We start from the raw sequence: 15,416 nt of genomic DNA, 5'->3' as shown, positions 1-15,416 counted from the left end.
CTTAGGGCCATGCACATTTTACACCTTATGTGCAGGAGAAAAGAGGAGTGGGTGTCTTGAGCATCAAAAGCATTGCAGAGGAAAGCTGAGCATGGAGATTATGAATAATGATGTTAAGAAACCCAGGTCTTGGCAAAATGAAGAAAATTTAAAAAGCTATGTAGAACTTCTTTTCCTAAATAATGTTAGGTATTCTCTCACTTAACCCTTTAACAATGCATGACCTTAGAGTTTACACAGAAAATGTTCACAAACATTGTCTCAGTGGACTATCCAGTGATCCTCTGGGTGGACAGGGCAGCCCCTGCACTTGCCGCTATTTTGCAGATGAACTGTGCGCTGTGGGTGGCCAGGCTGGGGCTGTAGCCCAGGCCTTCTGACCCTCAATGCACTATGTCCTGTTGTCTTTCTGAGATACAGATATTGTTTCCTAGGTTATGCATATGGCATCGTCTTTAATGACTCAATGCCTAAGAACTTACTTGTGTCTCTTTTAGTGCATGTGTGTATGTTAAGGCATTTTAAAATATCAGTGGTATAATGTATTAATGTAACCTGTAAATAAAAAAGAGAAAGAGATGTCAAATATAGTCTGAATATATCATCTAGAGTAGTGATTTTCAACCAACATGCCACTAGTATTTTTGAAACCTGCAATACCTGACTAGTTAGAGGCACTGATCTCTTTCCCCTTCAATTATTAAATTAAAAAAAAATGACAACTAACACAACAGTGGCCATCTGGTGTGAATGAATCAAAATTATTCCTATTTTTTCTCCGATTGGCAAAAAGTATCGTTTTTGGTGTGCTGGTAAATTTTAGCCGTTGGTTTATGTGTGCCAAGAGGTGAAAAAGGTTGAAACTGACTTAGAGCATTGAAAGTTTAAGTGTCCATCCCAGAAGATATGTGTCAGGGATGATAAAGGGGGTGAGTGGAAGTAAGAGTAGTGTCCCGTCATGTGGAATCAGTGTTTACTTGAAGACGCAGCCTCCTGGGTGTGTTAGCCAAGATTCTTAGACTTAGATTCACACTATGGACCTTCATCATGAGCAGGCCTGGCCTTTATAGCATTATCACCTCAGAGGTAATTTCCACTTTGCCAGGAGTTGCAAAAGTGCAACTTGCACCACAGTCTTCTGTTACTACCCAGGAGTTGGAAGCAGGTCTCTATCTATGCAAGCTGACCCCTGTCCTTTGTAAAATAAAATCTGGAAGTTGCTGCTCTTCAGAGCAGCAGGTCAGAGTTTCATTGTGGAAAATGAATTAGGGAGAGAAAACAGATTTCAAAAACATTGTGCTTTCAAGCACTAGACTAGCATGACTCTGATCAGAGCTTCTTAACAAAGTCTGACTGTGCTAGGTCACTTGAGAGTCTCAGATGCTGTTTCTAGAGCTCTCACAGGGCTCTGGATGCCCCCAGCTCTGCCAGGCATTAACCTTTAAATTTCTGGATTGGGGGAGGGAGCCGGGGATTCCTTGCCAAGGGACTGGAGTGATGGCACTTAGAAGGGACTCGGAAGGGGAATTGTTTACTTTAGAGCCATGGTTACTTACCAGTTAGAATGGAAGTATTTCAGTATTTTCACAAGCAGCATTGTTATTCTGGTATGCACCAACTTAACCCCAGATCTGTCCTTAGTGGAACTAGGTGAATTTATGATAGCCTTTCTGAACGGTTCTTGAAAACCCCAGGCTCCCTTATTTCATTCTAACATAAATCAGTGTTGAAAACAATGGATGTAATTCATCAATGATTTTCCTTGATCACAGCAAATAATCACAAGTAAATGGTGATCACAGTGATGAGTATTATATGTTCCAAACAGTGTGGATGCTTCTAAGTTTCGCTCCTGTTCTCTTCTGGGAGTAATATCTTAACCTCAGTTCATAATACGTCTGCACTGACTCTGATATTCCCCCATAATCCAGGGAGGGAGTCTCATTAAATTCACCAAATCACTAAATATTTGCTGAATGTCCACAACTGGAAACAACTGCTAACTCAGGATTTTGGGGGGCCCCAAATCAAACTTTCAGCTCTGATGATTTAATCATTGGAAAACACACAGTACCAATAACATCAGGAGCCACTGGTACTTGAGCCAAGAGACTCTGAAAATAGATGCCTGGACTGGCCTTGGGCAGATATTGCAGGAGTTTGGGGCAAAATGTTTGTGAGCACTGACATGCAAGCATCATGGTTCAGGTGATGTCAATATTTTTCATGCATTGGTTTGTAGGATTTTAATGATCTGTATGGAATGTCTGTAGATACTTTTTATAAATTAAAGATCTTTTTGAAGATTTTAAATTATTTTTAGCAGAGCTGCTGATGCCTTTGTGTAAATTACAAGTGGCATCCTGTCATTTGGTGCTTTTTTTAGCTGAACCATTTTGTGTAGCCACTCTGCTCTTACAGTGTGTGACAGGCCTTGCCCATTGGTTTCCATTTCCATGCCTTCCCAGAGCTGGCAGTGTGGTAGTGTCCCTCGGGCATGTGGCAAACCTGCTTTCTCGGTTGTCATGACCCTGAAGGATTGGGGGAATGCATTTATCTATGCTTGATATCAGGGGAGAATTTTGGGCATCTGGGAGTTCTAGAAAGATCATTGCTCTGGAGAAGTGGTCAGATGTGCTGGGTTCTCCCACTCTGCGGCCCACCTCTGTGTGACTTTTGTTACATCACATCCTCTTCAGGATATAACTTCTCTGTGGGAAATTGTTGGTTAGGGGATTCTGACCCAAACTACCAATGCCCCCTGGCATTCCTTCCAAACAACAGCGGATGCCCTGAGCTAATTTTCGTATTTACAGACCTTGATGAAAATCACACAGTGGTCCCGATGTGCATCTGTTTTAATACTTAATAAAATGTGGTTTGCTGGGCAACATTTCATAAGTGATGAGAAATTATCAAAGGAACACTTGGAGGGAACAGATTAGTGATAGATAGAAGATATAATCTGTAGCTCAGATCTTCTTTATCCAGCCTATGGCCTGAAGAACAGGGATAAAAAAACAAAAACACCTTCAAAGGCATAGGAACATTAATATTTATCAAAAACAAAATCCATTTTATGGTCATTTGAATTTAGAGTTTTACTATCAAATGTTGATGCGAATAGTAGACGTCAAACTGTGGTCCAGGACGAGCAGCAACAGTGTTACCTGGAGCTGGTTACAAAGGTGCATTCCTGGGCCCCGTCTCAGATCTGCTGAATCAGAAACTCTGGGGGGTGGGTTTTGCTATCTGTGTTTTCATAAACACTCCAAGGGATTTGTCTGTTCACTAAAGTTTGAGAAACATGGACACTTTTTAACCTCTTAAAGTTGTTTTTCAGCAGCACGTCACTTGATTCTCATCAACGCCCCATGTGTCACTTGGACAGCTACTTTGCTCTCACTTGATATATGGGGGCACACAGTTAAGTCGAATGACCCGGGGTCACATCGTCTCTATGTTTATTATTTATGTCTTTGCATATAAGCATTATATCAATTTCTCCCTCTACTAAAGCTGACCCCAACTGTACCACCTATTTTTGTAGGAAAGATTCTTACCCACATTCTTTCAAGTTTTCTAAGACAAGTGGTTAGAGAATTCCAATTTTCATTATTTGCTCATTTTTTTCATATCTTGCCCAAAAGAATGTGGGAAAACTGCTGTTTACTTGAGATGTCTAGTGTATATATTTTATAAAGTTTTTAAAGGCAACATAAGTGGTAGAATATACCTTTAATAAAATTTTTAAAGATAAAATTTAAAAAATTTGAAACTTAAAACTATACAATGTCATCTATTTATCTATATAAGGCGAGGATGTCAAACTCATTGTCACTGGGGACCACATGCGCCTCACGGTTGCTTTCAAAAGACTGAATGCAATTTCAGCTCCTTAACAGTTAAGGAGTAGTTACATTTATACAGTCCTAAAATTATTTTGGCTCTTTAAAGGCAGCCACAAAGCTGATGTGGCCCCCGGTGACAATGAGTTTGATGCCCTGATCTAAGGAATTGGCTCATACTGTTGTGGAGCCTGGCCAATACAAAATCTTTCCAGTAGATGCTGCAGTTTGAGTCTAAGAAAGACTGCTCACAGAATTTCCTCTTTCTCTGGGAAGGTCAGTCTTTTCTTTAAGGCCTTTGACTGACTGGATGAAGCCCATCCACACACAGAGAGTAATCTGCCTTTCTCAAAGTTTACTGATTTAAATGTTAATCTCATTAAAAAAAATTACTTCACAGCAACATTCAGACATGTTTGAGCCAATACCTGGCTACCATGGGCTAGCTAAATTAACATAAAACTAACCACCACAAAAAAGTTATCTTTAATGGAATGTACATTTTATTTTATATATAAACTATATTTTAACCAATCCCCTAAGGTTAGATGGTTCCCAATTTTTTCACATACATATGGCACCCCTTTGGCTAATTGACTCATTTTTGTCTTCGAGATCAATTTACAGAGTGTGGAAGGGAATGCTATTTGTAACTATTTGAAGATATGACTCCTTATTGCCAAATCACCCTTGTACATGTCTTTAGTCTTGAGCTATAGCAGAAGTCTTTGTTATGGGAAAATGCTAGGCTTGTCTTGATCTTCCCCCTTCTTCCTCAGCCTGCAAGTCCCTGGGAACTGGCATGATGCTGAGTTCTTGGGCCACCTCCTCAATTGAAGAAGTGGCCAAGGCTGGTCATGAGGCACTTCGCTGGTTGCAACTGTACATCTACAAGGACCGTGAAGTCACCAAGCAGCTAGTGCGGAGGGCTGAACGGATGGGCTACAAGGCCATATTTGTGACGGTAGACACCCCCTACCTGGGCAACCGCTTCGATGATGTGCGTAACAGGTTCAAGCTGCCACCCCAACTCAGGTAACCATGGGTCTCTGATCTCCTGGGCCCCTGAGATGGCTTTCTAATTCTCTTTGCTCTTGTCATGAGCCAGCTCCAAAGGTTTTCTCCACTTTCCAACTGTATGGCCTGGGGCATTAGTTTTTTCACAGAACATTGGTCCCAAAGTATGACTGAAAGGGATCTTATCTAGGAATGACAAGGTCTGCATTCTAGAGATAGTTTCATTGCCAAATATCCACATAATTTCCAGCAAATCACACCCCTTTTGTGGGTGTCACATACTTGAGTTAAATAAAGGAGAGATAGAAATTGCCCTTATACTTAAAAAAGTCAAATAAATTCATGTACCATAGTGGATTGAAGGCTTTGGAAAGTATGACTTACCATGTGAATAGAAGATATTTAACACAGCCCAGGCAATAGTTTTATATGTTATTGTATGTGGGACAACTATGGATAGGAAAGTTGAAGAAAGATTAAAGAGTGGAGACAAAAGAAGCTGCATGCTTGAGCCCTCATCAACTATTTCTTCGAGCAATATCCCTCTTTAGTTGTAGATGAACATTAAGTCATTTATTCACTGGCTCATTCATTCATTCATTCGTCCATTTATTCACTCACTTGGTCATCTTAGCATAAACAATGTGCCTATCAATCTGTAACTGAACAATGATGGTTTTATTAGGTCATTCAGCTTGTCCATTGGCAAGGAACTGTCTTTTTTCCTGTAATGATTTAGGATGAGAACCATCTTTAGTTATACTGGGAATTCAGTAGAGTGTCCTGAGAAAGACCCCAACCTCCCTAAACTGCAGACCTCTTTTCCCTTTTGCTTTTTCCTTCCCCCATTTCCCAACAAAATTTTCCCTAAGCTTTTTCATACCAATCTGTGACTGATAACCTTCAAGGCTAAATGCATTTGAACAGGAATCAAAATCTTAGTTTTAATGGAAGACGCTTTGATGATGAGATTCCCAAGCCTGTATGAGAGGATGTGAAATGATGAGGGATGACTGCTTTGGATCCTAGGCCTCATTTTACCTGGGCTGTTGTTCTTCTGCCTACGTTGAAATTCAACACTTCTAAAAAATCAAAAATCTGCAAGAGTCAGAACAAAATCAGCATTCCACACAAGGACAAGAAGTTGCTGGAAGCTAGCAATTCCACAGATGTTATAAAATAGGATGCGTCTCAACTAGCACATAAGTCTGTATGTACTTCTGTGTGTCACGTAACTGTCATACAGCCCCGCTGAGTATGCACCTCTTTGAGTACGAACTAATGTGCATAGAATCTTGCTGTTGAGCCATATGTAAACTAGCTGTGTGATGTTCTCTACCTCCAGGCAAGTGTAGGGTATTGTTTCTGCATGTGGTTGCTTCAATGGCCAACGTCAGAAAGAGACAGTGCTTTCCCAGTCAGACCTGACTCCTGCATCCCAGATACAGAGTTATCCAAACAAAAGCAAAAGGTCTCTGACCTATTCCTACCTGCTTTCCCCCCAAAATTCATCAGAAATTAAATGGCTTCAAATTTCCCTAATAATGAGATCTGCATTCACATTATTTCTCTATTTTGATTACCTTATTTTTTAGATTTTCCAAAATAATTAGTTTCTTGCTCTAGGTTTCTGACAGGAAACATTATTTTCCTTTGGACTCTGCTATTTTCCCCCTTCCTGTTGATACTGCTACTAACAACAATAACACTAACTGTAGGATTATTCTTTTAGCTGAAGAAACACTTTCTTGCTCTGGATAACAAAATGTCTTCACAGTGGTATCTACTTAGATGGGGGAGATGACACAGTTGTTACTTCTGGCTGGCATGTCTCGCTCCTCTGGTGCCAGGGCCACTCAGTCAGGAGCGGAAGCTTGATTTGCTTTTTCCCCTTTGCCTTTGCTCCCGGGCTCCTGCCCAGATGACCCAAAAGACTATGAGACAAAGGCCCTTTTCAGCTGTCCATGTGCACAGGAGTGGCCCAGGCTCAGCAGCTTGTCACATCTCCCGTCTGAAGATGATCAAATAATGAGCAATACATCCAGATTACTGGGAACACAGGAAACACCCCATAGCCCAGCTCCCCCACCCCTGAGAGCGCCCGCTGGCCTTGTTCTTCCTAGTAGCCTTCAGGGCAGGCCAGCACCTTCTGGTCGGTTTCCCTGCAGCCCACATTCAGGGGCCGAAGGCAGAGCACACTAATGGGAGGCCCAGGCTTCCGCCTGAAGCCACATACAACCGAAAAGCTCATCTGTTACAGTGTGATAGGAAATCGGGTTTCTTTTCTGCAACTGACCTGACTCATAGAAGGTGAAGCTGGGCTTTTCAGAAGTGAGGTTTGGCAGGCAAGGGAGGCAGGAAATCCAGGGGAGAATGAGTCTGTAAAGCTGTGGCTCCTTCCAGCTCTTGCTACTTCCTCTGCCGGGGTGGGGGAGGGTTCTGACTCTTGGCATCGCGGACCAGCCAGAGTTCAGGAGTTTGGTAGTCTCTGCTTGGTCTATATGCAAAACACATGTATGTGTGTACATTCTGAATGGCACGGAGGTTCCTGAAACTGAGGGAAGGGGGAGAAAGGAGAGTTCTCATCTTCTCGTGGAAGAAGCAAGGAATGGAGCCAGTTCACTAGACCAATTCCAGAGGCTTTGAGGCAGGGGCCTTTTCTTTCTCTGTACCCCACCGGAATGGTTCATTTACCCTGAGTAAAGATTTGGCTATTTGATATAGAGCCAAATCTATACTGGCATATGAAAGAGAATAAAATAATTTTCAATCATTGGCTAAGTACAAGGTAAATCATGACACCTACCTTTCAGTGATTTGCTTGGAGACATGCTTCCTGGAGCCCTGAAATGAATTATTAATCACGATACCCAGAACAGATCACACACACACACAAAGATCAGACTGCCGTTGTCTTCCCAGGTCTCACGATAAAAATGGCTTTTGAGCCCCTCATTACTTCTCTGACGTCATCTCCCAGCATCCTCATCTTCACTCTGTCTCCCGAGCCACACCAGCTCCCCTACTCTTCTGTCCCCGTGCTGGGCGTGCTTGTGCCTTAGAGCCTCAGACCTGACTCTTCCCTCTGCCCATAACATTCCTCCCCCAAATCAGTGCACCACCAAGGTCTTCACTTTTCTTACATTATTATGTCAGGGAGGGCTCTACATGTCTTTATTTGGGAAACCAAAATAAAAAGAAACAGTAGAGATTAGAACAGAGACATGATATATGTGGGGATCCTGGAAAGGTTTTGGGGAGAGACATATTGTGAAGGTGAACTTGATACATGGCCCAATAGCCTCTGAATTCTTTGGTTAGAAAAACATCCACAATATAACTGTGTTAAATGGAATAAAGACTTCCCAAAGATGTCTATGTCCTAATTCCTGGAGCCCGTGAATATGTTATTTTATAAGACAAAATAGACTTTGAGATGGGAAGATTATCTTGGATTATCTCATAGACTTAATGTAATGAAGAGGTCCTCATTCGATGGAGACAGGAGTGTCAGGGTCAGAGAAGGAGATGTGATGATAGAGCAGAGGATGGGGTGCTGTCATCGGGAGTCAGGAAAGGTAGTGGCCTCTAGAAGCAGGAACAGGTGAGGAAATGGATGCTGCCCCAGACCCTCTGAAAGGAAGATAGCCCTGTCCACACCTGGAGTGTAGTACAGTGGACTTCTGACCTCCAGAACTGTAATCTAAGACATCATTTTAAAGCCTCTAGGTTTGTAGTCATTTGTTATAGCAGCAACAAGAAGCATACACAATAACACTGATCCGCTAATTTCCTCCACAGGGTAGTTTCTCAATGAGGCCAAGTTTGATCAGCCTATTTCAATTTTCAAGTTAAGCTTTTACTAGCTCACTCACCTCTTATTCTGCTCTACTTTTTTTCTTTATTTTCATAGCGCTTATGATCTGCCATGTTCCATAAATTACTTATTGATTATATTTTTTGTTTATTTTCTATCTCTTCTTGCTAGAATGCCAACCCTATGTGGCCAGGAAATTTTGACTTTTATTTATACATATATCCTAAATATTTAAAACACTGGCACACTGTGGGCACTCAATAAGTAATGTTGAATCATTAAATAGAAGTGTACTAGATCATATAAGATTTAACCAATGAAATATGACTAGTAGGAAATTAAACAGGTTTGACCTCAAACTTAAAATCCATTTTTTTCCACCATCCTTCTAACTGTCCAGCCACATGGAGGAAGAAATTAGCAGGGCTATGTTCTTGATACAAGTGTTTTTCGTCACCACAGAATTGAAGGCTGGTGGTCCATGTACCAGTTCCTATCCATATTATGAATTTCTCTGTCTCTCTTATACTGTGTTGATACCACAGGCTCTACTGATTGTTATTTTATCTGTTTCCTGCTATGGAGGCATGTAGCTTTATCTTTAGTATCATATTATCAATACTTACAATAAAATAATATATATTTCTCCATAATATTTAGTACTAGTATTACTATTGGCAATTCAGTAATGTTTAACTTTCTTTTAGTAGTTGTTACTGTTTTTATGATGCTAACTGACTAAAAGCTAAAATAATTTCTATATTAGATTAAAAAGCATATTTGAGGAACATTTAAGGTACAATGAGTTCCTTACAAAGAAGAAATTGTACCCCTTGCCTTTGGGTCATTAAATAGATTGGGATTCAGAGAATTAAGTCATAAGTAATCGTGTTGTTATTTTGATGTTGCCCCTTTCCTTCCTTACGAAATGGAATACTTTGGTTATCAGAAGCCGCTTTAAGTGTTTTTTTTTGTGTATATGTCATAATTCAAATAAAAATAGCATTCATGGAGGTTTCCTTTGGAGCCATTGGTAACACACTCCATCGCGGGTCTCTGTCAAGATATCTGAAAACTTTTTCTTGGCGTCTGGCTTTGAACAACGTTTTAGAGTAACAACAAGGCTTCATTGTGCACTGAAATTTCTGTAAGGCAACATTCATTCAAGTGTTGATCTGCATTTCACCGTCCAAGAATAACAACAGTTATTTATATAATTTTATCCATGTTTCTGTTTTTTCCTATCCATTTCACCCTTTCACCCCGCCCCTGCTGAAACACTGCAGCTTGTTTGGGAGGGGGGTGGGGTGCTGTGCAGAGTATATACACATACAGATGTTTTTCTTTTTTTTCCCCTCTGGTCTTGCTACACAAGAGACAGACTAGACTTTCTACCTATTAACAATATTACTTAAAAGTTTGGAATTTAATATCACTTAATGTCATTTCTAAGTAATAGAACAGCTCTCCATAATGCGGATATGTTTACTGACCAGAAGGTTAGCTTAATTCAAGTTAGGATGACAATGGGAAACCAAAGTCTGTGGTAAAATGTACAACCTGAATGGTCTGATAAAAAGAGATAGTTGAGTATTGCAACTAAAATCCACACCAAAGCTCAACAAATGGGTGGATACTAGTGTGACTCTCCTGGAGTTGGAATATTCTATGACTGATAAGGGCCACCTACATCCATGAAACTATAGGGCTTATTGTTTAATTGTTACTATGAAAAATTTGCCAATGGCTTGAATAATTATGTGGGATGTGAATGTTCATGTCCTATGATTATATATACCTGACCATAGCTACTCGACCTGTTTTTTTAGCTGATAGTACACGAAAATGTAACATAGTTTTATATTAAAGGAAACCCTGTGATTCTCTTAAAAGTAATTTTAAAATAGTATAGCTATGTAATTCTATGCTTAAATAAAACTTAAAATTGTCTCTCCAAGATCCTTTCTATATTCAATGGTAGAACTAGTAGAAGGAAAGAAAGAGCTATGATCGAATCAGAGATCTATATACAGCTGTATTTTTTACCCAAAGAGAAGATTGGCTAGCAGGGTAATTTGTAACGTGAAGAAAAGCAAGGTGAATCCAGGTCATCCCATCATTCAAAGACAGCCTTTCAGAAGAATGAAGTTCGAAATTGCATTTGGGTTTGTAGGCAGCTGAGTCACATGGATGGTGTCATTGTGTATCCAGATGTCCATCCACCCAGCTGGTTGTCAGAGGTGCAGGCAGAAAAGACTTTTCCCCTAGTTTAAGGAACTGCCAGAATCTAGTCAGGATATCAGGACCTTAGACTAAAAGAAAAGACTTCAGGTATACAGAGTGAGCCAGGAGCAGAGCCTTGGAGGTGAGTTAGACAAACCCTGGCCTAAGTTGAGTTAATGAAAATAGACATAGGGGAGGGCAGCCACTCAGTGGAGCTGTGCCGCAGTGTGGGTTTCTGCAGGAGCAGCCTGAGAGCCAGTGGTTTCAATGCCAATGGTTCCTCTAGACGATGAAGAGAATATTGGTAAAGGAGTGGGGAAGGGGTGCATGGGAGGGAAGGCATGAGCAAAGGTCATGTTATCAATACAACTACAACTGTGGGCGACTGAAGCCTAATTCTGCTGGGGAATGCTGGAAGATATCATGTAGAAGATATCTTAGAGTTAGTCTGTTTGGGGGTGAGGGAGCTGGGGTATTTATACATTAAAATACCTGATACTACAAGTCTGCTGTATCAGTTGTGACTCAAACTCCAGGAACAAGAGAAGCTATGTGTATTAATCAGATTCTCCAAAGAAACAGGACCAATAGGATATACATGTGTATGTATGTGTGTGTTTATAATATTACTTGAACTGTATGGTATGTGAATGATAACTTATTAGAGCTATTTTTAAAAGTAATCACACACACAAAGATAGTAGCAGCAGGAGCCCAGGTGGCTGCACAGGGAGCAAGGGAAGAAAGAGAGAGAGATTATGAGAAATTGGCTCACGGACTATGGAGGCTGAGAAGTCTCATGATCTGCAGTCTACAAGTTGGGGGCCCAGGAAAATCAATATAGTTCCAGCCTCATCCTGATGGCCTGAGCACCAGGGGACCTATCGTGTAAGTCCTGGTATGAGTCTGAAGGCTTGGCAACCGGTAGCTCCAGTGGTCAAGAACAGGACATGATGGCTATCCCAGCTGAAGCGGAGAGAACAAATAAGCCCTTCCCTCGCCTTTTCTTTCAAGGTGGACCCTTAACATACTGGATGATGGGATGATCACTTTTAGTAACTCTACTAATTCAAATTCTACTCTCCACCAGAAACATCCTCACAGAAATACCCAGAAACCTTTTACCAGCTATCTAGCCATCCCTCAGCCCAGTCAAGCAGACATGTAAAATTAACCGCAGGCAAAGAGATAAAGGAAAGCTCATGCCCTGATCAGGACTGTCGAGAAGACTGTAGAGTTCAGTTAGCAGCAGAGAGCCACAAAAAGAACAACTAAGTGGAGGAGGGAAAGCAGGAGCTGATAGCTCATCTGCTGAGAAACACCCCCTTTCTCCCTGTGCCTGTGACCATACAACAGTAGGCAGGAAAGAATCTGCAGGGGCAACAGGTAGGAGTTAATGTGGGTTACTGAAGTTCCAGTCTCCCCTAGAGTTTTTCACAAGGATGTGGCAAGGTTTCCTGAAGTCAAATGCAATTGCCTGGATGCAGCTGAGATCTAAACAAACGCAATGTAATTAGGAGTAAAGAGACCCAGTGTGGAGCCCAAATGCTACCTTAGCTAGATTTTTCCATGTGAAATAGGAATCAATGATCAAGCTGTGGGTATTAAGAGTATCAATCTTATTTTCTAAAATTTTAAAAAATTGCAATAATATTGGTACATGAAAGCCCTGTGTAAATTGTAATGCACCATGTAAATGTCCATCACTGTGATTAGTGTACACTGCTGGCTGAAAGTAGCATCAAATCTCTTGTCTATATTCATAAATTAGCTTAAGAAGATAGAGATATTTGAACTCGGCCATGTATTTTTCTTTGAAACTGATTTATTTACAGAAAAACAGCCTAAGATGAAAAATAAACTCTAAGTGACCCATTAAGTCCACTAGATTGTCCCATTTTAGCCTGGAATCCTACATCAAAGATGGAAAATATGCATGCAAACAGCCTGTAGATCAGTGATTTTCAACCAGTGCGCTGTGCCACACTGGTGTGCTACAGGAGTTTCAACACCTGCAGTACCTGACCATTTACTCAGAGGCACTGACCTGTTTCCCTTAAGTTGTCAAATAAAACAAATGACAACAGCCACACAACAACAGCCATCCAGTTTTGTCAGATTGGCAAAAATGTAATGTAGTTTTTGGTGTGCTGTAGAATTTTAGTAATTAGCTTATGTGTGCCATGAGATGAAAAAGGTTGAAAATGGCTGCTCTAGATGGTTGAGTAGTGAACACCCAGTTGATTTGAAATGAGTAACTCTTCTTTTTCTATAGAATGAGTCATTGTAAAGATATCTCTAACTTTAGGAGTCTCTCATTTTATATACCTCTTTATTTCAGAATGAAAAATTTTGAAACCAATGATTTAGCATTTTCTCCTAAGGAAGATTTTGGAGACAACAGTGGACTTGCTACCTATGTCGCTAAAGCAATAGACCCATCAATCAGCTGGGAGGACATTAAATGGCTGAGAGGGCTGACTTCGCTGCCAATCGTCGCCAAAGGCATTTTGAGAGGTTTGTTTACTCTTCCATTTGACTTCATACTGGTTTTACGATCCTTTGTGGACATGATCATGTTTTTAAAGGTAAATAATCAGGAATAATTAACATGGAGATTGAAAGAGACATTCCATCTCTCAATTCTCCCTTTTGATGTTAGGAATTAGATAGTATCCTCATTCTTAGGTGATGCACTGAAGGAGAGCAGGTCTCCCATGAAGTAAGAAGTTACCCATTTTCAAGCATGAGGCTCTTGTTGCCTTTATTTGCAGCTGTCACCAAATTGTGGAACTTAATGAGGTCTAGGTAGAAGGTCCTGCTTTGGCTGAAAGCTGCAGTAGTGACTCTCAAGCCAATGAGAAGCTCCAAGGATGATTTTCTGATAACCAGACCTGTTTTAAGAACCTCTTAATATTTTTCTCCTCTTCCTTCCCAGTACCAAAGATGGGGGCTGACTTAAGAATGTGGTGAATTCCATATTACCTCTCTGCAAAGAACAGTTGACTAGGACACTGAAAACCTCAGTGATCAAGTTGTGGGTATTAAGGAACTTGACTACTTCCCCTGTACCCACATGTATTGAGTCCCACAGGGAGGTACAGTGACTAATAATTTGGAGTGTGGATGTGTTCGCCCACAAATATGGTCTCTTGCCTTTGAAAACATATTTTTAGTATGGCTAAATAGATAAATGCCAAACACATATTATTTTAAATGGAGTGTTTAAGTAAATGACTCTAGGATGAGAGAATTCTATTAACTTACCTCAGGCTTAACAATGATTTAGAATCAAAACTTTTTTATAGGTTTTCTTTGAATATGTGTGAATCCCATGGCCCCTGTTTATAAAGCTCTAGGCATGCCTCTGACTTTATCTTTTTAATCTTATGTATGCAGAAATGATGCTAATAAAAAAAGAATGGGCCCAGTGAAGCTTTCAAGTAGAGGAAATATGTTTAAACCTAGATCTGTCTTAATCTGTACTTAAAAAAATATTGTTACACTCTTTCTTGTTGATCATTGTTCTAGTTCAGTTTCTGAGAACTATGCTTCAATGAGTATATCCTGGTGTTACAGACACTTTTAGAGAAGTTTCACTTACCTTACTTGTATCCAGAGTATCATCCATGGTTGTTTGTGCTACCTCCAGCAGCTACATTCAGCTGTAGGTCCTGAGATCGTTAACCTGAAGGTTCTGCCTCATCTGTTCATTGATCCATTTACTTAGTCATTCACTCAGTCAGTCACTCCTTCATAAATATTTATCATGCTTACTGTGTGATAAAATTTTAAAAAACGATAATATTTTGAGGTCCTTGGTCAAAAGGAGAGCCCATTCCTGTAGGAAAAGGATGAGTAAAGAAGAATTTGGGTGCGGTAAGGTATTACAAGTGTTGAGAGAGAAATCTGTGCAAGATCAGGGTGGGTTTAAAACAGTGTGGGCAATTACAAGGGTGGGTTAAGAAAGGTTTCATTTCAGATGAAAGGTGATGATGCTTCAGCTTTGCTATGATATCAGGTCAAATGACTCTTGGATTGAACTCATGGCCAAGTAAAGCAGTTATGAATAACAATTAATGAAACATGTAAACCATGTTAGAAAATGGAGACTTTACAATGTCTGAGAACTACTAAGGATCTTGATCGGGGAAGCAACCTCATCAGAGGAACATTTTAGAAAAATCACACTTTGTATAATGGATCTAATGGATGGATGTGGCAGAACTGGGGGCAGGGAGCACACTTAGGAAACTGTTGTTGCTCAGGCAAGAGATAATTGGGGCTGAGTTGAGGGAAGCAAGAAGCTGTATTGAATTAGAAAATTGGTGTAGTTCCCAGCATTTAATTCACTCTCATCACAGAGGTGTCCTAGGCAACTGGCTTAAAAACACCAAAAAAGAATACAATTTTAGTATAGTCACATATTTGTCCATTTACAGTGTGGAACAAATATAAAAATGAGGTTATTTAATTTTTTAACTAACTTTTCAATTTAAGATCCCCAATAT

At 40.4% G+C, this 15,416-nt stretch overlaps 1 protein-coding gene across 2 annotated transcripts in view; it reads left to right on the top strand.

Annotated features, from left to right (window-relative positions):
- Positions 1 to 15,416, top strand: part of HAO1 (hydroxyacid oxidase 1) — a 51,969-nt gene that overhangs the window by 18,605 nt on the left and 17,948 nt on the right. For both annotated transcript variants that reach the window (XM_045833314.1, XM_045833313.1), the window contains 2 exons: positions 4,628 to 4,883; positions 13,247 to 13,422. In XM_045833314.1, the coding sequence (XP_045689270.1) occupies positions 4,628 to 4,883; positions 13,247 to 13,422 (432 nt within the window). The remainder of the gene's footprint in view (positions 1 to 4,627; positions 4,884 to 13,246; positions 13,423 to 15,416) is intronic.

Source organism: Phyllostomus hastatus, unplaced genomic scaffold (assembly GCF_019186645.2).
Source record: "Phyllostomus hastatus isolate PE091 unplaced genomic scaffold, TTU_PhHast_1.1 phas_contig_17, whole genome shotgun sequence".
Taxonomy (NCBI): domain Eukaryota; kingdom Metazoa; phylum Chordata; class Mammalia; order Chiroptera; family Phyllostomidae; genus Phyllostomus; species Phyllostomus hastatus.
The sequence above is the reverse complement of the archived record's forward strand: the minus strand, read 5'-3'. Positions and strand labels throughout refer to the sequence as shown.